Here is a 25,132-nt window from a genome sequence, read left to right as displayed (position 1 = left end):
CTCTGGTTTTTAGCAAGATCCTTTATTTATCTTCTGTTCCCCAGATGTGTCACATGAATGCAGGTAGCTAGGTACCTGTGCGGGCTGTTGGTTTCGTAAACGCAGAGTAGTCAGGATGTGTAGAAATCATGCACCTCAGTGATTCTTTAACAAGATACTTAATGAGTAAAAAGACTTCAGGTGTGTTTGAAATGTCTGCCTTTTCCTGCATTCTCGCCACTGACAAATATCTGTGTAGACGTTTTACTCAAATGTAGACATGTGCTCTTTGCACACTTGCTAGTACCTGCCTGGTGCATTTCAATTGTGTTTTCTTGCGACAGTTGTACCTGTTTTCCATTCGGATCTAAACGCTGGACCTGCACCTGCGACCAACTGTATGTTCCAAACCACTCCTCGGCTTTATAAATCTGACACTGCTCATAATACATTATTCAGAAAAGGCATCTCTAGTGTGGCTGGCCGGCTACGCTTTCACACATCAGCTAACACAGGCTATTTCTAGACTGAGTGCCTCAAACTGGTCTCCTGGGACCTTTTCCTTCGGGAAGAGATCCACATGTTCTTCACAGGAGACCAGAAAACCAGCACAACGGCCACGGGTCCTCTGGGCATGTAGGTCTTCTCTGTCTCACTAGCACACACTGGCTTGGGTCATCGTCACGCAGTGCACACCTTTGTGCCGTGACAAAGACACAGGGCCAACTCTTCCACTATCTCCGAGTCTAGTGTTTGAACATTTATGTACAGACAAATAAATGAAAAAAAAAAAAATAGGCAACTGAACTCCAAAGCAAAACAGAAACTTTGGTCAGATCTATTATTCCAGTTTTGCCAGAGAAAGGCTTTCCCCGAATGTCGCTGGGTGAGCATGGTCTTATCCCCCTACAGCTCCTATCAGCCAACCTGGTGGTCTTAACGTTCATCACTGTGGACTCAAAACAGCTAAAACTGGGAATTTTCCAGGCCCAGTTTGGCAGTAGGGCTTCTGTAGGCAGTGAGGTAAGCGGATCACACGTTCCGTGGCTGATCTGTGTGAGCCGCAGCTTGGCGCTGGGGGACACCAGCTTCAGCTTTGCAGGAAAGCCGTGTTTAAAGAGTAGCCTCCAGTCCTGCTGGCCCAGTGCTTTTGCCATCAGGGACCTGACAAGGTTTAGGGTGAGGTGAGCGATGGTGACAGTATCCCTGGGCCTGGATACTGTGCGCTGCTCTGACCGTGTCTGGCAGCCTCTCCACCTGGCTACTGAAGCCAGTCAGGTGTGGGGGCTGCAGACTGTCCTCCTGCCATCGGGTGGCTGAGGGGTCCCCTGTGTGCCAGCATCAGAGGCCAAGTTCTCTAGCTCTCTGGTTTGCAGTTTTTAGTTTAGTTTTTTTTTTTTTAAGATGACCACAAGAAGTTTTACATTATTATATTCAGACAAATAACCATTTAGTTACTCTATTTCAGAGCACTGAAAAAACCAAGTAGCAACAGAAGACAGACTTACAAGGGCACTAAGTCTCTGGTCACTCAAGGACCAATCAAAGGAATGCGCTGTTAGGCCAGAAAGGAGTCTCTGAAGCAAATGATTGGAAGGAAAACAAAAAATCTAAGGAAATACAAGCTGAAAAGTTTCCATTTACAATAACCAAGGGAAAGAGGGACCCGACATGATATAAAATCCCAAATAAGAGCTTTCCGCTGAGGCAGGTTTCTGAGCATGGAAACGTAACACCGGTAGGGACTGGACCGGACCACAGTCTGCCCAGGCCCCGCCTCGGCCCTTCTCGCCGACTCCAGCACAGGAAATACTCTCATCGTCCCGGAGCAAAGATGAAATCAAGGGCCTGCCGTTCGGCCGCTGCAACGTTTGGATGCCACAAATCCACCATGAAAACCACCCGTGGGCCATCCTCTGCTGAACCTGTTGGGGGAAGGAGGGGTGAGAGGAGAGGTTCAAACCACCCTGGAGTCAGGACCCAGGATCCAGGCAGGGCTAGACTCTATGTGCTCAACTTCGGGGCAGGGACCCCATCCTGTCCCTCGGCTCCGATCAGACCACCTCCTCTCTCATTGAGAACATAAACCTGGCTTCATGGGCTTCTAAGCAGGGTGGACAAAAGGAAATGGGGAGACGGAGGGATCTTCAAGTGGGAATTTTTAGGGCAGTGAAACTACTCTGTATGATACTGTCATGGTAGATCCGTGTCATTATCCATTTGGCAAAACCCACAGAATGGACGGACAACACCAAGAGTGAACCTTAATGTCAACCATGAACTTTAGGTAATAATAACGCGTCAATACTGTGTGTGTGAATATGTGTTATGGGGTGATATGAAGGGGCCTCCTTGGTCCTTTCTGCCTGATTTTTCTGGAAACCTAAAACTTCTCTAAAAAAATAAGTCTATTCATTGAAAAAAAGGAAGTGGGAAAGGCAGCCACTCACCTTCATGGAACGCAGCATGCAGGAAAGAGTCATCAAAGAGAAGGCAGCGCCCTTCTGCCCAGCACTGGGGCTCTCCCCCCACCACCAGCTCACAGCCATTTGGAGTTTTCAGACCTTGTAGGAAAACCAGAGAAAGGAGAGTGAAGGCAGGCAAGATTCAGGGAAGGCCAGGAGGTAGGGGGTGATTTGCCTTAGTGAGAGTTTTTGACTTCTAAAGCAACTGACCTGCCTCATCCCTCTGGAGCCCGTGCTATGGTCTGAAGGCTTGTGTCTCTGCAAAATTCCTATGTTGAAACCTGACCCCAAGGTGATGGTGTCAGGAGGTGGGGCCTTTGGAAAGTGATCAGATCATGAAGGCGGGGTCCTAATAAATGGGAGTAGCACCCTTATAAAATAGGCCCAAGGGAGCTTCTTTACCTCCTTTTGCATCTTTTTTTTTCTCTTTTTTTTTTTTTTTTTTCTGAGACGGAGTCTCTCTCTGTTGCCCAGGCTGGAGTGCAGTGGTGTGATCTCAGCTCACCGCAACCTCCGCCTCCCGGGTTCAAATGATACTCCTGCCTCAGCCTCCAGAGTAGCTGGGAGGCACTGGAGTAGCTTACAGGCACCCGCCACCTCACCCGGCTAATTGTTTTGTTTTGTTTTGTTTTGTTTTGTGAGACAGAGTCTCACTCTGTCGCCCAGGCTGGAGTGCAGTGGCACGATCCTGGCCCACTGGAACCTCTGCCACCCAGGTTCAAGCGATTCTCCTGCCTCAGCCTCCTGAGTAGCTGGGATTACAGGCACCTGCCACTGCGCCAGGCTGATTTTTGTATTTTTAGTAGAGACGGGGTTTCACCATCTCGGCCAGGCTGGTCTTGAACTCCTGACCTCGTGTCCACCCGCCTCGGCCTCCCAAAGTGCTGGGATTACAGGCGTGAGCCACTGCGCCTGGCCGAATTTTTGTATTTTTAATAGAAATGGGGTTCCACCATGTTGGCCAGGCTGGTCTCGAACTCCTGACCTCAAGTGATTTGCTTGCCTCGGCCTCCCAAAGTGCTGGGATTACAGGCGTGTGCCACAGCACCTGGCCTGACATCTTTTTTTTTTTTTTTAGATACAAGGTCTTGTTCTGTTGCCCAGGCTGAAATGCAGTGGCTCCATCATAGTTCACTGCAGCCTCCACCTCCTAGGCTCTAGAGATCCTCCAGCCTCACCCTCTTGAGTAGCTGAGACTACAGGTGTGCACCATCATGCCCAGCTAATTTAAATTTTTTTTTTTGTAAAGATGGGTTCTTGCTATGTTGTCCAGGCTGGTCTCGAACTCCTGGCCTCAAGCTATCCTGCCACCTTGGCCTCCCAAAGTGTTGGGATTACAGGCAAGAGCCACTGCTCCTGGCCACCTCCTTTCACCATGTGAAGTCACAATGAGAAGGTGTCATTTATGAACCAGAAGCAGGCCTTCACCAGAGGCCAAATCTGCTGGCACCTTGATCTTGGGCTTCCAGCCTCAGAACTGTGAGTTCTATATTTCTGTTGTTTATAAGCCACCATCTAGATCCTCACTGCGCTCTTGGCAAAAATTCATTCCTTCATTGGCTTCATCTATTCTGGGTCATGGATTCCTTTGATGAAAGTCACAGACTGACATTTGTACTACACTCTGAAGCCCAACCAGGGAACCCCCAGAAATCCAGGGAGGTTGGGTTTAGAACCCTGCCTTACCCAGTAACTGTGTTTACTGTAGTCTCCCCTCTAGGACTATCTCAGTTGTGATTAAAGAATCAAAGGCTCACACAGTGTTCTCCTCCTTGGGTTCTAGCCTTTTAATCTGTTTTGAGGCTGGAGGATGGCGTGCTCTTCGTCTGCCCTCATTCTGGGAAACTGGAGGGCACTTCTAAGGTAATGGCTTAGGTTCAAGAGGAAATAGGCTGGCAGCTTTGTAAGAAGCCATATGCTTGGCTGGGCATGGTGGCTCACACCTGTAATCCCAGCACTCTGGGAGGCCGAGGGGTGGGCAGATCGCATGAGGCCAAGAGTTCGAGACCAGCCTGGTCTCAAACATGATGAAACCCTCTCTCTACTAATAATCCAAAATGAGCTGGGCATGGTGGTAGACGCCTGTAATGCCAGCTACTCGGGAGGCTGAGGCATGAGAATTGCTTGAACCCAGGAGGTGAAGGTTGCAGTGAGCTGAGATTGCGCCACCGCACTCCAGCCTGGGCGAATCGCACCGCTGCACTCCAGCCTAGGCAACAGAGTGAGACTCTGTCTCAAAAATAAAATAAAAATAAAAATAAAAAAGAAGCCGTATGCTTCAAAGGCCAGTGGGGTCCGGTTGGAACACTGCCATGTGTGACCCTCAGTCGCCCTTTCCAACACAAGGGTCTGCAGAAACACGTGGCCCCCATCACTACCTTGATGTCCAGAAAAGAAGGGGCCACTGTGGCTGTCTAATGATTTCAGAAGGGGTCGGTCAGCCCAACAGCTCTCAGGAAGGCCCACCCAGGGGGAAGCAGAGTCGTGGCAGAGGAGCTGGGATGGGTGGTGGTCTCATCTGTCTTCAGTGACTCACTGTGACCACAATGACCCTGGGCAAGTTGGCATTCCCCTCTGATTTAATATCCTTTAGCATAAAAATGAAATAGCTTTCCTTCCAGCAGCCAGAGTATTTTAATGTATTCTTTGAACCAGAAATAATGGTTCCAGGAAGTACGTTCAGAGTAATAATTCAAATAAAGAGGCCACATGGAGGAGAGAGAAGGACAGAGGACTTGGGGACAGAAGACTGGTTGTGACCCTTATGTGCTGTGTGACTTTGGGCAAGTCACTCAGCCTCTCTGAGCCATACCCTCACCTGTAAAGAGGGGACATTAGCATACTGAACCTTCCAGGGCTGCTATGGGACTTTTATCCTTGTTACCAATAACTGAAGACCTACTGTGTCTTCCTACTCAGCTTTGTGCTAAATACACACTTAACAGGCATCACTTCACCCACTTTCCAGATGGGGTAACTGCGAAGTTAAATGACCTGCTAAAAAGTTACCATTTAGTGTTGCTGAGTCAGCCCCACTCCAAAGAACAGGCTGTTATAAAACTGGACATGATGATATAAATGCTAGTTGTTATACTATTAAATACAGAGGAATTAAAGTGATTGTGGATTTTTCGATTTTTCTTTATTATTTTTTTTTTGAGACAGAGTCTCGCTCTGTCACCCAGGCTAGAGTGCAGTGGCATGATCTCAGCTCACTGCAGCCTCTGCCTCTCAGGTTCAAGCGATTCTCCTGCCTCAGCCTCCCGAGTAGCTGGGATTACAAGCATGCACTATCATGCCCGGCTAATTTTTGTATTTTCAGTAGAGATGGGGTTTCACCATGTTGGCCAGGCTGGTCTCGAACTTCTGACCTCAAGAGATCCACCTGACTCGGCCTCCCAAAGTGCTGGGATTACAGGCTTGAGCCACTGTACCTGGCCTGATTGATGATTTTCTTGTAGTTAACAAGTGTGATAGTTAATACTGAGTGTCAACTTGATTAGGTTGAGGGATACAAAGTATTAATCCTGGGTGTGTCTGTGTGGGTGTCGCCAAAAGAGATTAACATCTGAGTCAGTGGGCTGGGGAAGGCAGATCCACCCTTAATCTGGCAGGCACAATCTAATCGGCTTCCAGCAAATATAAAGCAGGCAGAAAAACATAAAAAAGTGAGACTGGCCTAGCCTCCCAGCCTGTATCTTTCTCCAGTGCTCGAAGCTTCCTGCCCTCAAACATCGGACTCCAAGTTCTTCAGCTTTGGAACTTGACTGGCTCTTCTTGCTCCTCAGCTTGCAGACAGCCTATTGTGGGACCTTGTGATTGTGTGAGTTAATACTTAATAAACTCCCCTTTTTATATATATATCCTATTAGTTCTGTCCCTCTAAGAGGACCCTAATATATTTCAACTCTCAATAGTACATTTCATTAAATCAGCTGAGACTGCTCATCCTGACAGAAGCCATGATTTCCCGCTATGGTTAACAGCAGCTGGGGGAGTCAGGGCTGTAAAGACGCCCAGATGGAGGGACTCAGAGGCTACGTTTTCCTTTTGCGTGTGCCCCTACCGGCTGGTTCAGGAGGCAAAGGCCTTTAGGAATGGGCAATTCTCTGCAGGCACAGCCACCCCAGGGTCTCAGAAAGAAGCTCCCCTTTCTCTGGACCACTAAATGATTCATCGCCAGGCGCCATGGTGCGATAGAAAAAGGGCCTGGCCTGCTGGCTTGACACCCCCCTGCTTCTTGTTCTCCGCCTCCCCTTCATTCTGCTCCTGCCCCCATTCCTGCCTGTTGCCCACAAACCAGCTTAGTTGGCAGAAGAGCTTAATTCTTCCCTAAACAGATCATTCCAGTGGCTCTTGGGGACAGTGACAGGTCCCACACATGGCTTCAGATAGTCCCATACGCTCCTCTATGGCTCAAGCTTTGCTGCTCTGTCCCTACCGAGCCCTGAAGGAGGCAGGAAGGAGGGTAGAGAAAGGGCTCTGTCCACCAGCGGCCCCCACTTCAGGCAGCTGGCAACCGGGCACTCAGGGTGGGCAAGGGGAACATGAGCTGATCTACTGTTACCACCTGGCTAGACCACCTAGAAATCTGATGACACGCAGAAAAGAAACAGAAGAGCCTAATTGTGCTTCTTTAGATAGAATTTGCTGAACATATTCATGCATTTTCATGAAGTATCTGCCTCCCTGGTAACATCTGCCTGGTGAGTTTCAGAGGAGTTTCAGAGGTGGTTTTCTGGAAGTTTGTGGCAGTGCAGTTGGAATATCCCAGCATTGTGTACGATGCTGAGTGGGGGGTGGGCCTGAAGCTGTCCTGTGGTCCCATATGAAGTCGGGACTGGGTGATGCCACCTCTAGAAGTAGCTCACAGCAGGGCTCAGCAAATATGTCTCAAACAAATGGGCCGTGTTAGTGACGAGCGGTGACTGGGGCTTCAGTGGTCCACAGGGACCATTCCATCAGTCACAGCTCAGGCAGAAGGCAGAAGAAACGAAAGCACTGGCATTTCAAGAGCACAGTTCTGGAACTGCAGGTGCCTTCACCTTCAGCCAGGTAACCAGCAGAGGTGTGGCCACCAGGTACACACCAAGCTTATCCTGCTTCTGACTTCATTCTCTGGACTCCCTCTCTGTCAACACACAAGGTCACATAAATCCGACACACCTTTGTTTCCCTCCTGGGTGGATATTAATGTGGGCATGACAGTGTAAAGAAGGAAACGCTGAGAAAACCCAACCAGGGAGCTCGCCTTGGCCGTGAAGAACAAGCCACACCACAGTGGGACATCTTCCAAGGTTTCCTGCCATCTACGGGAACGTGGAGGGCCTACTTTTTCTGGCAAGTACCTAGCTGAGCTGAGAAGGGAATGACAGGCCACAGGCCACAGTGTGAGCCAGCGTGGGCATGTTTTACACACACACACACACACACACACACACACACACACACACACTCATGAATGCATATCATACAGATGAACAACAAGCGTTAATCTACAGAAAGCAAACCCCAGATTTTCCTTGCTACCATCGCTTCCTACTCACACCTGTTTGAAATTCTGCCACATCGGTCCTCAAATGCCCTTCCCCAGATGTCATTCTGAAGTTTTAAAACAACACATAAAGGCAAACCTTTCAAAAGAAGAGCATCACTCCCCATTGCCCACGGCCTCCATTCTCAAGCCTGGCATCAAGGGCCTCTGAGGTTTGCTCCCACCTGACCTGTCCAACCTCAGCCCACACTACTGGCCTCCCCAGCAAGCCTAGACCCGGCTTCCCCAAGCCCCAGGGGACGACTCCACTCCCTCGCTCCACCCTGGCGGCACCTGATTTCTGTGTGGGGATCCTCCAGTGTCAGACCTACCTCCCCAGGGCACCCTGTCTGCAGCCGAGTGAGGCTTGGGGCCTCACACAGCAGTTTTGTTAATGACCATCACCTGGATTATCATCCCATCACTTAGATTAGCTTACTGTCCACTGCCCTCTACCTGCCAAGCATTTTACACATATTACTTCCCACTCCTCAAAACAGCCCGCAAGTGGGAATCATCATCTTTGTTTTAGAGAGGAGAAAATGGAGGCTTAAGGTGGTTCAGAGCCCTGCCCAAGGTCACTCAGCAAATGGGGCGAGGCCAGAACCTGAGTTGAGATCTGTTTGCTTCCAAAGCCTGTTCCTTTCCCACTGTTTCCTGGGGGCAGGGTCCATGTCTTATGGATCATTTTTCACATGGTCCAACACAGTCCTTGATGATAGCTACTAGCTCCCATTCATCAAATGCTGTCACGTGCCAGGCACCCTGCCAAGGGGCCATGTAAGATGCCACTCATTGAATCCTCTCGACAATCCTGTGAAGTAAGTACTATCTCCCCACTTTACAGATGAAGAGGCAGAGAGAGACTCAGTGACCTGCTCGAAGTCTCACGGCTGATTGCTGGCCAGGAATTCAGGCCACCTCCCCCAGAGCCTCCACTCAGTCCGCCCTTTACTCTTGAAATTCCTACCATGTCAATTGCTCAAATCTAGTTATATTTCTTTTCTTTTCTTTTTTTTTTTTTTTAGTGCAGTGACATCCTCCATCCAAACCACATCTTACTCAGAACCCCCACACAGACAGCAGGAGAAGCAGAGCTGCTGAGGGTGAAGAGGGCTCGGGGCTCCCAGCTCCGGCTCCTTCCCAGGCAGCCCTGAGGCTCCTCTGCAGAACATGGTTATGAAACTCCCACTCCAATTCATGCACCAGGTTCCTTCTGCTGCTCTTCCTTCCTCCCTACTGAAGCTGAGGCAGCGTTGCGAACTTTCTAAAGCTGGACGCTACCGAGGATGTCTCTGCACACTCTAATCTGAGATGCTAACCGGTGATGCCACCATCCCAGAGACGAGCTTTTTATCGCCACTCACCAGGAATAAGGCATTCTGGGGAACTAATATCTCCATGATCAAGTTGTTTTAAGCCTGTGTGCATTTTTAGGCTCTGTGTGCATATATACAATACACATTATCTGATTTGATCCTCAGAATAACTCTTTAGGGGAAGATCTTTTTACCTCCACTTCCCAAATGGTGAAATTGAGGCTCAGAGAGGTGAAATGACTTGCCTACAGTAGCACAGCTCGTGGTGGGGCCAAGATGCAAACAAAGGCCGTCTAACTCCAGACTTTGTTTGCAAAACCACAGCCACACACACAGTACGCATACGACCAATTTTCTCAGAATCGGAGTAAAACAAGCTTATCACCAAGGATCATTTCATCCTTGATGACTGCAAAGATGCTTAAGTATCTTTCACAGCCTCCTGGACATCATTATGAAGCTCGGTAATCATTTTAACAAGTCTTTGGCTCTAGAATGACACTGTCCCCATACGGTAGCCACTAGCCGTATGTGTCACCGCTATTTAAATTAAATTAAAATTTAGTTCCTCAGTTACAGGAGCCACGTTTCAAGCACTCAATTAGTCACATGTGTCTAGTGGCTACCATTTTCGACAATGAAGGTGGAGAACATTTCTGTCACTGCAGAAAGTTCTTCGCACAGAGCTGCTGTCAGAAATTAGGTTTGCACTGATCACAAGATTTCTTTTTGACTCAATCTCTGCTGTCAAAATTGTTTACAAGCAATTCATCGGTTTTTGCTAAAAGTGAAAAATGAGAAAAGGCACAATTCTGACCATTTGAGCTTTCGCAATGTTTTGATGGAGAGGGGCTGAGCTTGCAAATGTGCATGCCGGGAGACCCCCGTCCCTGCAACATACCTAAATGGCATCGGATGCGGATGTTGGTGGGTCCATAGTGCTCCGTTATCACAGTCCCAGGGCTCAGCACAGAGATGCACGCGTTCCCAAAAACATTGTTCCCAATACAGGTCCGAAGGCTTCCGAGCAAGCGGTACGTCCGTGGGCACTTCCTACAGTTCCTGGGAACACAAATCCCCTGATTGACCAAGTAAAAGGTGAACCACTGCCCGCTGGGGGTGCTGTTCATTTTCCATCCTTGCGGGAGGCTGCAGTTTGAGAAAGCTTTGTAGAGCGTCTCAAACTCGCACAGGATGGTCTGGAAGTTCCGTTCCAGCACTTCCACGTCATGTTTCTGTGCGTCCCGGGAGAAATAGGGCGTGGTGGGCAGGTCGGGCAGGAAGAAGACCTCGGGCTTCTGGATGGAGGGCCGGCTGTTGAGGTACCGGCCCTGCTCGCGGATGCCCTTGTGGATGCGGCCCATGCCGGACCAGGAGTAGCGCTTGGCGTACTCCTGCAGGTTGTGGTACAGCTTCTGGTTGAGGCCCTCGTTGTGGGTGCAGCGCACGCACTCGGGGGACTGGCAGTACACGTAGCCATTCTGTAGCCCGTTGGCATCGGCAGCCTGCATGAGGGAGTTGACGGAGACGTAGGGCCGGGGCTGCTCCCTGCCCACGTGATAACAGTACCACACGAACAGGACCAGGAGGCAGGCCACAGTGATGACAGCGGTGGTGTCGCAGTCCCGCACGGACTGGATGCCGGTGGCGATGCAGTCCCTCAGGCCATCCAGCGACCAGCTCCAGGCCACCAGCCACTCGAGCGACATCTTGGGGGAGTCCTTACTGGGGGTGTGAAGCAAGGTCAGACAATCAGTCCTCGGGGGTCCCAAGGGCACCCACACCATGCAGATTAGCGTGGGGGGGAAGGAGCGGCTGGGGCAGGGGGAGGCATGGCTGCCACCAATCCTCAGATCCTGCCAGGGGCGGCATTGATGAACGACAAGGTTGGCCGTGCCCACTGCTCCACTTTCAGGCAAAAGTCACTGCAGTGGGGTGGAAGAGGCTGGTTTTTGTCACATTATCAAGTGCCGTCGGTCCCTGTGAAAGGATTTGTTTAGGAAAACCAAACCTGGGATGAAAAAAAAAAAATCAACATAAATTTTACACCTGGAAAAGTCCTCAAGTGAAATGTAAAGTGTTAGATCGTTCTGTAGGATCCTAGTTGGTGGGGGTCACACTTTGCAATCTTGTGTATTCCCTCCCCATTCTACTGCCACCCCCATTTCCCAAAAGGCCAGTAGTATTTCATCTGCATCAAGTACTGCTTATAATTACAGTGGTCCCATCTGCTTTGTGCTCTCCATAGGAGGTGCTATTATCCCCATTTTACAGATGAGAAAACTGAGGCTCAGAGAAGTTACATAACTCACGAGAGTTATACAGCCAGGGCAGAGACTCAAACCCCATCTGACTTCAAGGCCCATGTCTATCCATTTTGCTGTGCTATTTCATCATAGGTATTTAATCAATGCTTATACTCCTGTAATCGCTGTACCTTTAATTCAAAAGAATCCTGGACTCAAAAGCATCTTAAAAATGGCAAAGGGACTTAAAAACTGCATATTCTCCATTTCGCTTTCTCTTTGCAAGCATTTCATCATCCTTATTTCATTCTGTTGCCCTTCTAACAGAGGTTGGGCTAATATCAAGTTGGAAGAGGAAGTAGGCACTCTAGAGGTCATGCCTGTGGCAGACAAAGGGCATTTTCTGTCTACCCACTTGCAGACTACCTATGGCCTCACCCATAGGGTCATGAAAGGAAAACAAGGGAAGCAGAATGAAAATAAAGGCCCTTCCAGGCCTTTGCCTCAGTTTCCCACAGCCGACAGCATCTCCAAAACAGCCAGAAGTGCTTTGCCACTTACCTAGCTGGAGGTTAGGGACAGGGCCCGGAACCCTCATTGTCCTAATAACCTAAAAGGGCCTGAATGTCATGCTGCCTAAGTCTCTCAAACCCCAGCCGTGTTTCCTAGCATTCTCCAAAACCTTTTGTTCATCCTGCTTCTTCTAATACAATGAGAACAGCCAGGTATCTGCTTCTAAAAGTCTGATACTCAGGGAGCACAATTTCGAATATCTCTTTTGTACTCTACCCTCTCACAGCTTAAAAAATAGAAAAGTTGTACCCTACCTTTACCCAGGGACTAAATTTGGCCTGAAAATTCTTGCAGCATCGTAGCAGAGAGGAGCCAAATTAGAGATGGGCCCAGTTGAGGATTCATCCCAATCTTGGGCAGATCACTTCTCCTAAGCCTGTTTCTTTTCTTTTGAGATGGAGTTTCACTCTTATCACCCAGGCTGGGGTGCAATGGTGCCATCTCGGCTCACCACAACCTCCACCTCTCAGGTTCAAGTGATTCTCCTATCTCAGCCTCCTGAGTAGCTGGGATTACAGGCATGCGCCATCACGCCCAGCTAATTTTGTATTTTTAGTAGAGATGGGGTTTTTCCATGTTGGCCAGGCTGGTCTTGAAATCCCAACCTCGGGTGATCCGTCCACCTCAGCCTCCCAAAGTGCTGGGATTACAGGCATGAGCCACTGCGCCCGGCTGCCTCAGTTTCTTTATCCATGAAATGGGGTTCGTGTTCATCTCACTGGATGAAGATGAATGATGGCGGATGGACAGCACTTACGACCACGTCATAATGAGCACCCAATATATGCAGGTGATGGCTAGGATGGGTGGCATCCCATAATGAGTAGCCAGCGTTCCAAAGGTGGGGCATGGGAGAAAGATATCGCAAGACTCAGAATTCCAACAGTTAAGGGTAAATCCTGGACACTCTTGTTCACTCATGTATTGAGTGGCTTTTTTGTCCCCAGACTTGCTAAGCTAAAAATGAAAGGGAAACCTTAGGTGCTCATTAACTGCCTACTTGCTTTTTCCCAGTTTCGGTTGAATAATCACTTGACTATAATGTTTAGTAAGTCGAAAACACACATGCTGAATATTCATGGAAATTTTTTATGTTTCTAGGAAAAATACAAGAGTGGGGAGGTTAGAAGCTAAGTTGTTTTTTGTTTTTTTTTTCTTTCCCACACATTCTCAATTTCTTCTCAGATTCAGGAGAAGAGGAAAAGGCTATGACTCACTGGAGGTTAAGAAACCCCTTCATCCCCCTGTTTCTCTCCTTGTTAGACCATAAACTGGCAGCTGTTACCTCTTTAGGAAAAGGAAAGAAAATCCAGATGAAAGATGTTTTGTTTGCAAGCCACCTCCCAAACAGAATCCCAGAGTTCCTGAAATTCAGTGTGAAACAATCATCTATGTGATACCAAGCACTTTTACTAAAAGGATTTCCCCCATCACTGAGCTAAACCCCTAACTGGAACTTTTCAACTGAGTCTGTCAGGAGGAAAGGTTTTTTTCTTAAATGTTCTAAGAGTGAGATGGTGATAATTTAACAAGCACCTGTAAAGTGTTAGTTCCCATCAGCCCTGCTAATCACTTAAGTCAAGCAAAATGCAGACACAGAAAACAGGGTGGATGATGGAGAAACCTCTCCACTGGACAACCCAGCCCTGTACTCTTCTCAGGAAAGCCTCCTTCTGTACTAAGCCAGCCATAAGCCCTCTCTAAGGCTGAGCTGTAAGCAAAAGAATGTAAAAGATTCTGAACCCCAGCTTCCGACCCTCCTCCCGAGATCATAAATAGCACTGAGAGCTCAAGTTAGGACCTTTCATACCTGTCAGTCACTTTGAGCCAAAATATGCCAATAGGCCCCTGCACCCAGAGGTGGATTTACAAGCTCAAAACTGAACTATGACAATAAAAGAAACACTTACATTTGCAGAGTGACTGGCAGTTTATTAAGCACTGCTTCAAACATTTGATCCTCACAGCTACCTAGTGACAACTCCCCATTTCCCCAGTGGGGAGAGGACTCTCCCCTGACAGCTCCTTGCCCAGTGACCACAGTAGCTTCCAGCTTCTTTCCAACATCTGTTCATTGTCATCTGTGTTATTTCTGTCCTCATCAGGGATGGGGACATCTCATTGCAGCTCTGCACTTTAATAATATGCAACCCCAGATCTTCCAGCTCAGTTGGCTCTGGGGAATTGAGTCCAAATCCATGGCCAGTTGGAGAGCAAGTCCAATCCAAGACAACTTCTCACACCATGAACACCTGGGAGAGCCGGTCTCAGGCCTGACCTGGTCAGCCTAGTTCAGATGTCCATTCCCAGAGGCTGCCTAATGCCAAAGAGTGTCTGCTCACCCTCAGGATGAGGCCAAGTCACCCTGGAAGACCCCAGTGAGCGGCACTGGGCAAGGTGTGTGATGCCTGTCACCCTCTCCACTCAGGAGCCAAAGAGATGCCGTGGGGCCAGCCCTTCCCGGTGCAGATCTGGGGACCTTCCCTCTCTTGGCCAGCTTCTCAGCACCCACCTGCCCTGGAGAGTGGGAAAGAGAGGAGGGCTGAAGATGGGTTAGCACAGATGGTGACCACCAGGAGGTCAGGGGAGGAGGGGGATGGGATGATGGAAAGGTGATGTTGCCAGGAAAAGTGGACGATCAGCTCAAGATTGTGGAACGAGGTTTATGGCGCCTGATAATTCGTGGGACAGAGGAGGAGGGTCACCACGTGAAATATGGGAAGTGGGTGATGCTGAGGGCTGGGGGAAGGGACAGGAGGTGAGGAAAGAGGGGTCACAGGGGAGGAGGGAGATGGAGGAAGGGACCGCGATGGGGCAGGGAAGAGGAGTAGGAGAAGGTCTAGGGAGGGTGATGCCCGGCTCCGAGGCGGCGGCGCTCAGCACGTACGAGCGCTGGCCTCGGCCGGGCCGGGATGCGGGCGCCCGGGTCCCGGAGCATCCTCGGCGGGGGCGGCGGCGGCGGCTGCGGCGCCGGGAAGGGAGGGCCGCGGGCCTGCAGCTGCCAGGCTCCCGCCTCCAACCCCTGTCCTGGGGTCGGCCCGGCCGCGCCGCCCTCCCGCCCCGGCAGCCCCCGGAGACGAAGCTTACCTGCGCCCGGGCACGCGGACGGCTGCCGGGACCCAGGAGACGCCGCCGCCCGAGGGCGCGGACCCGCGGACGCCCCCTGCCCGGCGCCGCGGAGCCGCCGCCCGGCTGCTGCCCAGCCCACGCCGCGGGAGCCCGAGCCGGAGCCCGAGCCCGAGCCCAAGCCGCGCCGGTGCCCCTGCCGGTGCCGACGCCGCGCTGCGCTCCGCGGGGCCGCGAAGACCACAACTCCCACAATGCCGCGCGCGCCGGGCCGCCGGGGGAGGGGGCACCGGGGGGGCGGGGCCTGCGGGGCGGGGCCGGGGACCCCCCTGCACCCGGCACCTGCCCTCGCAGTGCGGGAGGCGACCCGAGGCCGCTCCCGCCGCCGCTCGGGAGGGTCCTGGCAGTGCGCCCCGAGACGCAGCGCCTGCCCAGCCCGAGGGTGCGCGCAGGCGGCGACGGGCGTGCAGTCATTCATTAAGAAAGGCTCGCGTCGCTTCCTTCGCTCTTTCGTTTTTCGCTGTATCTTTCTCTGTTCTCCCTCCCTCTGTCTCTCTGTTCCTGAGTCGCCCTCGTCTCCATTTCCTCCTTTTCATTCTCTTTCACTTCCCCCCACCTCACTTCTTCTCGCCCTAACTCCTTCTTTCCTTTATTGATGGACTCAACACGGACTTCTGAGGCCCTCAGGCACTTGGAATGAAACCGCAAATCAAACCGGATTCTTAGTCTCATGGAAAACTCATTCTCTCAGTACAGTAATGATGGGCCAGCCTGGGTCCCCGTCCCTGCCTGCTGCGCTGAGCGTGCGCGGTGAGCGCTCAGGCCCGCCCTGCCCTCAATGAGCCACCGTCTAGCGGGAGGGGACCCTCACCCCCGGGTAGGGTTTAGGAGGGGAAGCACAGGCAGGACGGTTGTCTGACCAGGGGACTGATGAGCTGCGAATGGAGGCCCCAAGGAGGCTTCTTGGAGGAGGTGACGTTTGAGCTAAGACCTGGGGGAGACAAGATAACTGTGGCTACGGGATGTGTTAGGGGCTCCAGGGAAACTGCATGGGTGGGTTCTGGGAGCATAGAGTAGGATGGCCCGCCCACAATCCATCTGTCTCTGTCCCAGACCCACCTCTCTTGTGTCCCAGAATGTATCTCTAACATGGCCCAGAAGCCACCTCATGTCTGTCCCGGAATCCATTTCTCATCCCTATTCCAGAAGCCACCTTCACCCTGTTCCAGAACCTACCCCCTTCCTGTTCCAGAACCCACCTCCTCCCTGTCCCAGGACCCACCTCCACCCTGTTGCAGAACCCACCTCTTTACTGTTACAGAACCCACCTCCTCCCTCTTCCAGAACCCATCTCCTCCCTCTTCCAGAACCTACCTTCTTTCTGTCCCAGGACCCACCTCCACTCTGTCCCAGGACCCACCTCCACCCTGTCCCAGAACCCACCTCCACCCTGTCCCAGAACCCACCTCCACCCTGTCCCAGGACCCACCTCCACCCTGTCCCAGGACCCACCTCCACCCTGTCCCAGGACCCACCTCCACCCTGTCCCAGGACCCACCTTCACCCTGTTCCAGAAGGTACCTCCTTCCTGTTCCAGAACCCACCTCCACCCTGTCCCAGGACCCACCTTCACCCTGTTCCAGAACGTACCTCCTCCCTATTCCAGAAGCCACCTTCACTCTGTTCCAGAACGTACCTCCTTCCTGTTCCAGAACCCACCTACTCCCTGTGCCAGGACCCACCTTCACCCTGTGCCAGAACCCACCTCCTTCCTGTTACAGAACCCACCTCCTCTCTCTTCCAGAACCCACCTCCTTCCTGTTACAGAACCCACCTCCTCTCTCTTCCAGAACTCACCTCCTCCCTCTTCCAGAACCCACCTCCTCCCTCTTCCAGAACCTACCTTCTTTCTGTACCAGGACCCACCTCCACCCTGTCCCAGTACGCACCTCCACCCTGTTCAGGAACCCACTTCCTCCCTGTTCCAGAACCCACCTCCTCCCTGTCCCAAGGCTCACCTCCACCCTGTTCGGGAACCCACCTCCTTCCTGTTCCGGAAACCACCTTCACCCTGATCCAGAAGCCACCTTCCCCCTGTTCCAGAACTTACCTCCTTCCTGCCCCAGAACCCACCTCCTCCCTGTCCCAGAACCCACCTCCTCCCTGTTCCAGAACCCACCTCCTCCTTCTTCCAGAACCTACCTTCTTTCTGTTCCAGAACCCACCTTCTTTCTGTTCCAGAACCCACCTCCTCCCTGTCCCAGAACCCACCTCCTCCCTGTTCCAGAACCCACCTGCTCCCTGTTCCAGAACTCACCTCCTCCCTGTTCCAGAACTCACCTCCACCCTGTTCCAGAATTCACCTCCTCCCTGTTCCAGAACTCACCTCCTCCCTGTTCCAGAACCCACCTCCACCCTGTGCCAGAACCCACCTCCTCCCTCTTCCAGAACCTACCTTCTTTCTGTCCCAGAACTCACCTCTTCCCTGTCCCAGAACCCACCTCCTCCCTGTCCTGGGACCCACCTCCTCCCTGTTCCAAGACCCACCTCCTCCCTGTCCCAGTACCCACCTCCACCCTGTGCCAGAACCCGCCTCCTCCCTGTTCCAGAACTCATCCCCTCCCTGTTCCAGAACTCACCCCCTCCCTGTTCCAGAACTCACCTCCACCCTGTTCCAGAGCTCACCTCCTCCCTGTTCCAAGACTCACCTCCACCCTGTCCCAGTACCCACCTCCTCCCTGTTCCAGAAGCCACCTTCACCCTGTTCCAGAATGTACCTCCTCCCTGTCCCAGAGGCCACCTCCACCATGTCCCAGAACCCACCTCTCATCTCTGTCCCAAAATCCACCTGGTCCCTGACCTAAGAATCTGCCTCTGCTGTGATAGCCTAGAATCCACCTCCTCCCTGTTCCAGAACCCAGTTTGTCATGTCCCAGAACCCACTTCTTCCATGTCCCAGAATACACCTCTCCCATGTCCCAGAATACACCTCTTCCATGTCTTAGACTCTACTTCATCTCTGTCATTTCTCCCCTTTTCTCAACTCCAAAAGAGGAAGAACATTTTTTCTCTTTTATTCTACTAAAATAAACCAAAACACATACATTGGGAAACCATAATATGCACAAATTTGCTCAAAGTGTGGATAATCAACACAGGCATCTGATTGAGAAACATTAAACGGGATGTCTCTCTTCACTGTCAGCCTAAGAGTGGTTGAGCCTGGATGGGGTGGAGAAAACGGGGTGGGGGGTATTTGATTCATCTCACATTCAGAAAGTTGCTCAAACTTAGAATTCTCCAAAGGGGCACTCATACATTCTATCACAGCATTATTCTGGCAGGTTTGAAAAAAAAAAAAGATATTTTCTTTTTTTTTTTTTTTTTTTTTTTGAGACGGAGTCTCGCTCTGTCGCCCAGGCTGGAGTGCAGTGGCGCGATCTCGGCTCACTGCAAGCTCCGCCTCCCAGGTTCAAGTGATTCTCCTGCCTCAGCCTCTCCGAGTAGCTGGGACTACAGGCACCTGCCACCACGCCCGGCTAATTTTTTGTATTTTTAGTAGAGACGGGCTTTCAACGTGGTCTCGATCTCCTGACCTCGTGATCCGCCCGCCTCAGCCTCCCAAAGTGCTGGGATTACAAGCGTGAGCCACCGCGCCCGGCCAAAAAGATATTTTCATATTGTAAATGTGTGTTCCATTCCTGCACCATCTTATCTGTACTGTATTATGAATTAATATTGTCTATTAATCCTATAATTGTCCTTGACCAGTGTGATTATATGATATCTGTAGACCACTGCTCTGCATTTGTTAGTATTTATTTGTTCAATGGCAATATTACTATACACGCAATTTTGTTAACCTTGCTTACTATTTCTTCATCTTTTTAATTAGCTTGGAGTCTCAATAAATGGAAATGACCTGGGCCTCTGTCAACCCCTGGGAGACCCTAGTAGGTGAATTCTGCAGAAAAGGATATCCATGCCTTTCAGAGGGGGATTTTGGGTGAGAGCTCCAGATAAATTGTCACTGTGCTCATGGACAGGCGGAGAGGAGGACCAAGGGCATCTGAATTGCCTGCCTTCGGCTTGGCTGCCACCTGCATCCTCCTGCTCTTGCTGCCTTCTTTAGCGCAGTCATCCTACCCACTCTGAGACTACACAACCTATCATTACACCGTCTCATACCCTCACGGGGTCCACTCAACTCCCTCCTCCTACAGATAGGAGCCCAGAGAGAAAACATGCCTTGCTCAATCAAGGTTGCAGCAAGTCAGTGGAAAATGTGCTTGCGGCCAGCTGTGGTGGCTCACACCTGTAATCCCAGCACTTTGGGAGGCCGAGGCCAGTGGATCACCTGAGGTCAGAAGTCCTAGACCATCCTGATCAACGTGGTGAAACCCTATCTCTACTAAAAGTACAAAAATTTTTGTATTAATTTTTGTATTAATTAACTACAGGTGTGGTGGTGCACGCCTGTAGTCCCCGCTACTTTGGAGGCTGAGGCAAGAGAATTGCTTGAACCCAGGAGGCAGAGGTTATAGTGAGCTGAGATTGCACTACTGCATTCCAGCCTGGGTGACAGAGCAAAACTCTCTGAAAGAAGAAAGAAAGAGAGAAAGAGAGAGCGAGGGAGGGAGGGTGGGAGATGTGCTTGGGTGCATTAAAGAAACTGGTATGATCACTTTGGAGAGCAATTTGGTAGTATTCCTTAAAACAACAACAAATGTGTATACACTGAAACCAACAATTTCGCTATGCTATATCTAACCTAGAGGGATTCTGGGATAGATGAAAGAATAGTTGTTTTTTCATATTACATAATACTGTGAAGCTATTAAAAGCAGGAGCTAGATGTATATATAGCAACGTGGATAAAGCTCCTAGATAAATAATAGGGCAAAAATTAAAAAAAAAGCAGAATTATGATTGTGGTATGATTTTATCTACATAGCACACACCTGTACACATGTGGGTATACACATGTATTTATATAAAAGCAGGGAAAGCACTAGAAGAACACACTAGTATGTTCTCCTATATAAAATGCAAAATAATTACATGTTCATAAATGCAAATAATATCCCTCAGAGGAAGCATACCAAATTCATAAGAGTTGTAACTTCAGGGGGGACCAAGAAGGAACAAGGAATTGGGAGCAGTAGGCAAGGGAAACTCCAGCATTTTTTGTGATGTTTTAATTTAATATTTTCAATGGTGTTTAAATACTCCGGAACAACATGCAGAAAGTTGCTGGGACCACGTCACTCTCCTATCCCTCAACCACTTGGTTTTCTTTAGTTAAGACAGCCATTATAACAAATTTCTTATTCATCTTTTCAGGAATATGCTTTACATTTGCAAATATTTGGAAATAGCTTAACTTTTAAAAAGTAAGTTTAACTTTTAAAAAATAAGTATTAGTATGTTATTTGTGATATTAAAATGGTTTTTAAAGCCGGGCATGGTGGCGCACACCTGTAATCTCAGCAACTTGGGAGGCTGAGGTGGGAGGATTATTTGAGACTAGGATTTCAAGACCACCCTGGGCAACATAGTGAGAGCTTGTCTCAAAAAAATTTTAAATAAAAGAAAAATTTTATTCACATTAAATACTATTTTTCAAGAATGTAGAATTCTTCAACATCAGAAAGTATTTTAATAGAATTCATTCTATTAACAAAGTAAAGGAGAAGAATGACACCATGATCTCAACAGATGCAGAAAAAGCATTTGACAGAAGTCAAACATCCATTTATGATTAAAACTCCTAGAAAACTGGGAATATAAGAAAACTTTAGGCCAGGCACAGTAGCTCACACTACAGGTGTGGTGGTGCACACCATAGCACTTTGGGAGCCCGCGGTGGTGGATCACCTGAGGCCAGGAGTTTGAGACCAGCCTGGCCAACATGGTGAAACCCCATCTCTACTAAAAATACAACAACAACAACAAAAAATTAATTGGGCATGGTGGCAGGCGCCTGTCATCCCAGCTACTCAGGAGGCTGAGGCAGGAGAATTGTTTGAACCTGGATGCAGAGGCTGCAGTGAGCCCAGATCACGCCATTGCACTCCAGCCTGGGCAACAAGAGTAAAACTCCATCTCAAAAAAAAAAAAAAAAAAAAGAAAAGAAAACTTAAAAAAATTGGATAAAGGGTATCTGTCAAAACCTACCATGCTACAGGTTAATATTCTTCATGAGTACAGACACATGCATCATTAACAAAATAATAACTAATCAAGTCAAGCAACATTAGGAAACATAACGTGTGTATAATGAAGAATTTAGCTTGTCTTTGTCCCCAGTTCTTAACCCCTAAACCTTTATAATTTCTTGAATAATAAGTGTGTCTTTGTTATTTGTGCATTTGTGGTAGACCTCTCAGGCTCTACTTGATGGTTTGTAATAATGCGATAACTCAGGATGGGGGTTGGCCACACCAGAAAGACCAATCATGTGATTAGAGGGCTGAGACTTTGAGCTAAATGGTATCATCTCAAGGGAAGGGAGGGGGACTGGAGATTGAGTTCAATGATATAGCTGATGATTCAATCAATCGTATCTACATAATGAAACCACAATAAAAACTCTGGACACTGAAGCTTGGGTAAGCTTTCCTGGTTAGCCATACTTTTAGAGTATTGCCACACTTTGATGCCCAGAGATCAATGTGTCCTTTATGTTTCAAACCCTCTCAGACTTTGTTCTATGTGTGTCTTCTTTTGGCTGGTTCCAATTTCTATGCTTTGCTGTAATAAAACTGTAATTGTAAGTATATTGCTTTCCTGAGTTCTGTGACTCGTTTTTCTGAGTTATCAAACCTGAGGAAGTCTTTTGGGATGCTCAAACTTGTCACCAGCTAGTATGAAATGAGGATGGCCCTAGGGACCCCTAGATGTGCTGCTGGTATCTGAAGTGAGGGCAGTCTTGTGGAGAACTCTGCCCTCATATTTGCAGCTTGGCACTCATTGCAACATCCTATGGCCAAGTGGGGCTTATCTCAGGAATGCAAGGTTGGTTCAACATTTGAAAATTAATTATCGTAGTTTACCTTATTGACAGAATTTCTTTTAAAAACCCCTATAATCCCCTTTTGGCTTTCTGAGCAGCATCATGGCGGTTGGCAGGAACAAGCGCCTTATGAAAGGTGGCAAAAAGGGAGCCAAGAAGAAAGTGGTTGATCCATTTTCTAAGGAAGATTTGTACAATGTGAAAGCACCTGCTATGTTCAGTATAAGAAATATAGGAAAGACGCTAGTCACCAGGACCCAAGGATCCAAAATTGCATCTGATGGCTTCAAGGGTCATGTGTTTGAAGTGAGTTTTGCTGATTTGCAGAATGACGAAGTTGCATTTAGAAAATTCAAGTGATTGCTGAAGATGTTCAGGGCAAAAGCTGCCCTGAACTAACTTCCACGGCATGGATCTTACCCATGACAAAATGTGTTCCATGGTCAAAAATCGCAGACAGTGATTGAAGCTCATGTTGATGTCAAGACTACCAGTGGTTACTTGCTATGTCTGTTCTGTGTTGGTTTTACTAAAAAATGCAACAATCAAATATGGAAGACTTCTTATCTTTAGCATCAACAGGTCCACCAAATCTGGAAGAGGATGATGGAAATCATGACCTGAGAGGTGCAGACTAATGACTTGAAAGAAGTAGTCAATAAATAGACTCCAGACAGCATTGGAAAAGACATAGAAAAGGCTTGCCAATCTATCCTCTCCATGATGTTTTCATTAGAAAAGTAGAAATGCTGGCTGGGCGTGGTGGCTCACGCCTGTAATCTCAGCACTTTGGGAGGCTGAGGCAGGTGGATCATGAGGTCAAGAGATCGAGACTATCCTGGCCAACATGGTGAAACACTGTCTCTATTAAAAATACAAAAATTAGCCAGGCATGGTGGCGCACACCTGTAGTCCCAGCTACTCGGAAGGCTGAGGCAGGAGAATCGCTTGAACCCGGGAGGCAGAGGTTGCAGTGAGCCAAGATCATGCCACTGCACTGCAGCCTGGTGACAGAGTGAGACTCTGTCTCAAAAAAAAAAAAAAAAAAAAAGAAAAGAAAAAAGAAAAAAAAGAAAAATGCTGAAGAAGCCCAAGTATGAATTGAGAAAACTCATGGAGCTTCATGGTGAAGGAAGTAGTTCTGGAAAAGCCACTGGGGACAAGATAGATGCTAAAGATGAGCAAGCTGATGGATATGAACCACCAGTCCAAGAATCTGTTTAAAGTTCGGACTTACAATAAGTGGGAGATAAAAAGTCCTATTTGTGAAAAAAGAAGAATTTGACAAAATTCAACACCCATTCATGATTAACAACTCTCAGCAAACTAGGAATGGAAGGGATATGTCAACCTGGTAAAAAGAACTATGATATACATTATGAGAAAATTTCTGAAAGTGTAGTAAGACAATTGTTTTGTGAAACTTTGTTTTACTTTGTGTGTGTGTGTGTGTGTTGCACTGGGTCCTAGAGAAGTTTTCAGAGTAGATACATGCACAAGAATGCTTGTTGCAACATTTTGTGAAAAATTTGAGGCAGCATTCATAAAAAGGAAAATGCACACACAAATTCATACAACAGGCCGGGCGTGGTTGCTCAGCTTGTAATCCCAGCACTTTGCGAGGCCCAGGTGGGGGGATCATCTGAGGTCAGGAGTTCAAGACCAGCCTGACCAACATGGAGAAACCCCATCTCTCCTAAAAATACAAAATTAGCAGCCGGGCGCGGTGGCTCACACTTGTAATCCCAGCACTTTGGGAGGCCGAGGCGGGCGGATCACGAGGTCAGGAGATCGAGACCATGGTGAAACCCCGTCTCTACTAAAAATACAAAAAATCAGCCAGGCGTGGTGGCGGGCGCCTGTAGTCCCAGCTACTCGGAGAGGCTGAGGCAGGAGAATGGCGTGAACCCGGGAGGCGGAGCTTGCAGTGAGCCTAGAGCGCGCCACTGCAGTCCGGCGTGGGTGAAAGAGCGAGACTCCGTCTCAAAAACAAAACAAAACAAAAAAATACAAAATTAGCTGGGCATGATGGCATATGCCTGTAATCCTAACTACTCAGGAGGCTGAGGCAGGAGAATTGCTTGAACCCAGAGGCGGAGGTTGCGGTGAGCCGAGATCACGTCATTGCACTCCAGCCTGGGCAACAAGAGTGAAACTCTGTCTCAAAAAAAAAAAAAAAATTCATACAACACAATATGACGTAGTAGTTAAAGTGCATGAGCCAGAGCTAAATGCATCAAGATGGATAAATCTCCAACACATAATGTTGAGCTAGAAAAGCAAATTGCAGATTGATGTTTGTAACATTATTATTTTTTGTATGTGTGTGATAGGGTCTTGCTCTGTTGCCTAGACTGGAGTGCAGTGGCATGATCTTGGCTCATTGCAGCCTCAACCTTCTGGGCTCACCTGAGCCTCCTGAGTAGCTGGAACTATAGGCACGTGCTACCATGCCTGGCTAATTTTTTGATATTTTGTAGAGATGGGATTTTGCTATGTTGCTTAGGCTGGCCTTAAGCTCCTAGGCTCAAGCCCTCCTCCTGTCTCTGCCTCCAAAAGTGTTGGGATTATAGGCATGAGCCACTGCATATATACATATTCTCACTAGGGGAAAATGTACATATTAATATGTATTTATAGGAAAAATCTTTCATGGGGATGATCAATACGAGTTCAGTGTAGTGGTTATTTCTGAGGAGGAAGGAAGGAGGAAAGGAGAATGAGATTTGGGAGGAGCACATAAAGGGGCTTCAACAATATTTGTAATATTTTACTCCTTTAAAAATAACCAAAACAAAATGTTAAGATTTGATAAAGTTGAGTGATGGGTACATAAATATTTGTTCTATTTTTCTTAAGGAATGTTGGAAATATTATGAGATTATAAATTATAAGAAGGCAATTTGACACGGTAAAATTAACCCTTTGTTTTTGAA

General features: G+C 48.8%; 2 protein-coding genes and 1 pseudogene across 3 annotated transcripts in view; 2 read left to right on the top strand and 1 right to left on the bottom strand.

Annotated features, from left to right (window-relative positions):
- Positions 1–1,527, top strand: part of HPS4 (HPS4 biogenesis of lysosomal organelles complex 3 subunit 2) — a 39,531-nt gene extending 38,004 nt beyond the window's left edge. Inside the window, exon 15 of the transcript XR_004030986.1 lies at positions 1,448–1,527. The gene's annotated coding sequence lies outside the window, so the exon portion shown is untranslated. The remainder of the gene's footprint in view (positions 1–1,447) is intronic.
- Positions 2–15,424, bottom strand: ASPHD2 (aspartate beta-hydroxylase domain containing 2). Of its 2 annotated transcripts, XM_030816015.1 has the most exons (4): positions 15,203–15,424; positions 10,198–11,307; positions 2,430–2,543; positions 2–1,904 (listed from the first exon to the last, which is right to left on the bottom strand). In XM_030816015.1, exons 2-4 carry the CDS (start codon positions 11,081–11,083, stop codon positions 1,795–1,797), a joined length of 1,110 nt encoding a protein of 369 aa, XP_030671875.1. In that variant the 5' UTR covers positions 11,084–11,307; positions 15,203–15,424; the 3' UTR covers positions 2–1,794. The 2 variants fall into 2 exon arrangements, with proteins under 2 accessions (XP_030671875.1, XP_003277775.2); XM_003277727.2 differs by lacking the exon at positions 15,203–15,424 and having other exon boundaries at positions 10,198–12,516.
- A 6,874-nt stretch (positions 15,425–22,298) lies between these two features.
- On the top strand, positions 22,299–22,862 carry LOC100604734 (annotated as a pseudogene).
- The last annotated feature ends 2,270 nt before the right edge of the window (positions 22,863–25,132 follow it).

Source organism: Nomascus leucogenys, chromosome 7b (assembly GCF_006542625.1).
Source record: "Nomascus leucogenys isolate Asia chromosome 7b, Asia_NLE_v1, whole genome shotgun sequence".
Lineage (NCBI taxonomy): Eukaryota > Metazoa > Chordata > Mammalia > Primates > Hylobatidae > Nomascus > Nomascus leucogenys.
The sequence above is the reverse complement of the archived record's forward strand: the minus strand, read 5'-3'. Positions and strand labels throughout refer to the sequence as shown.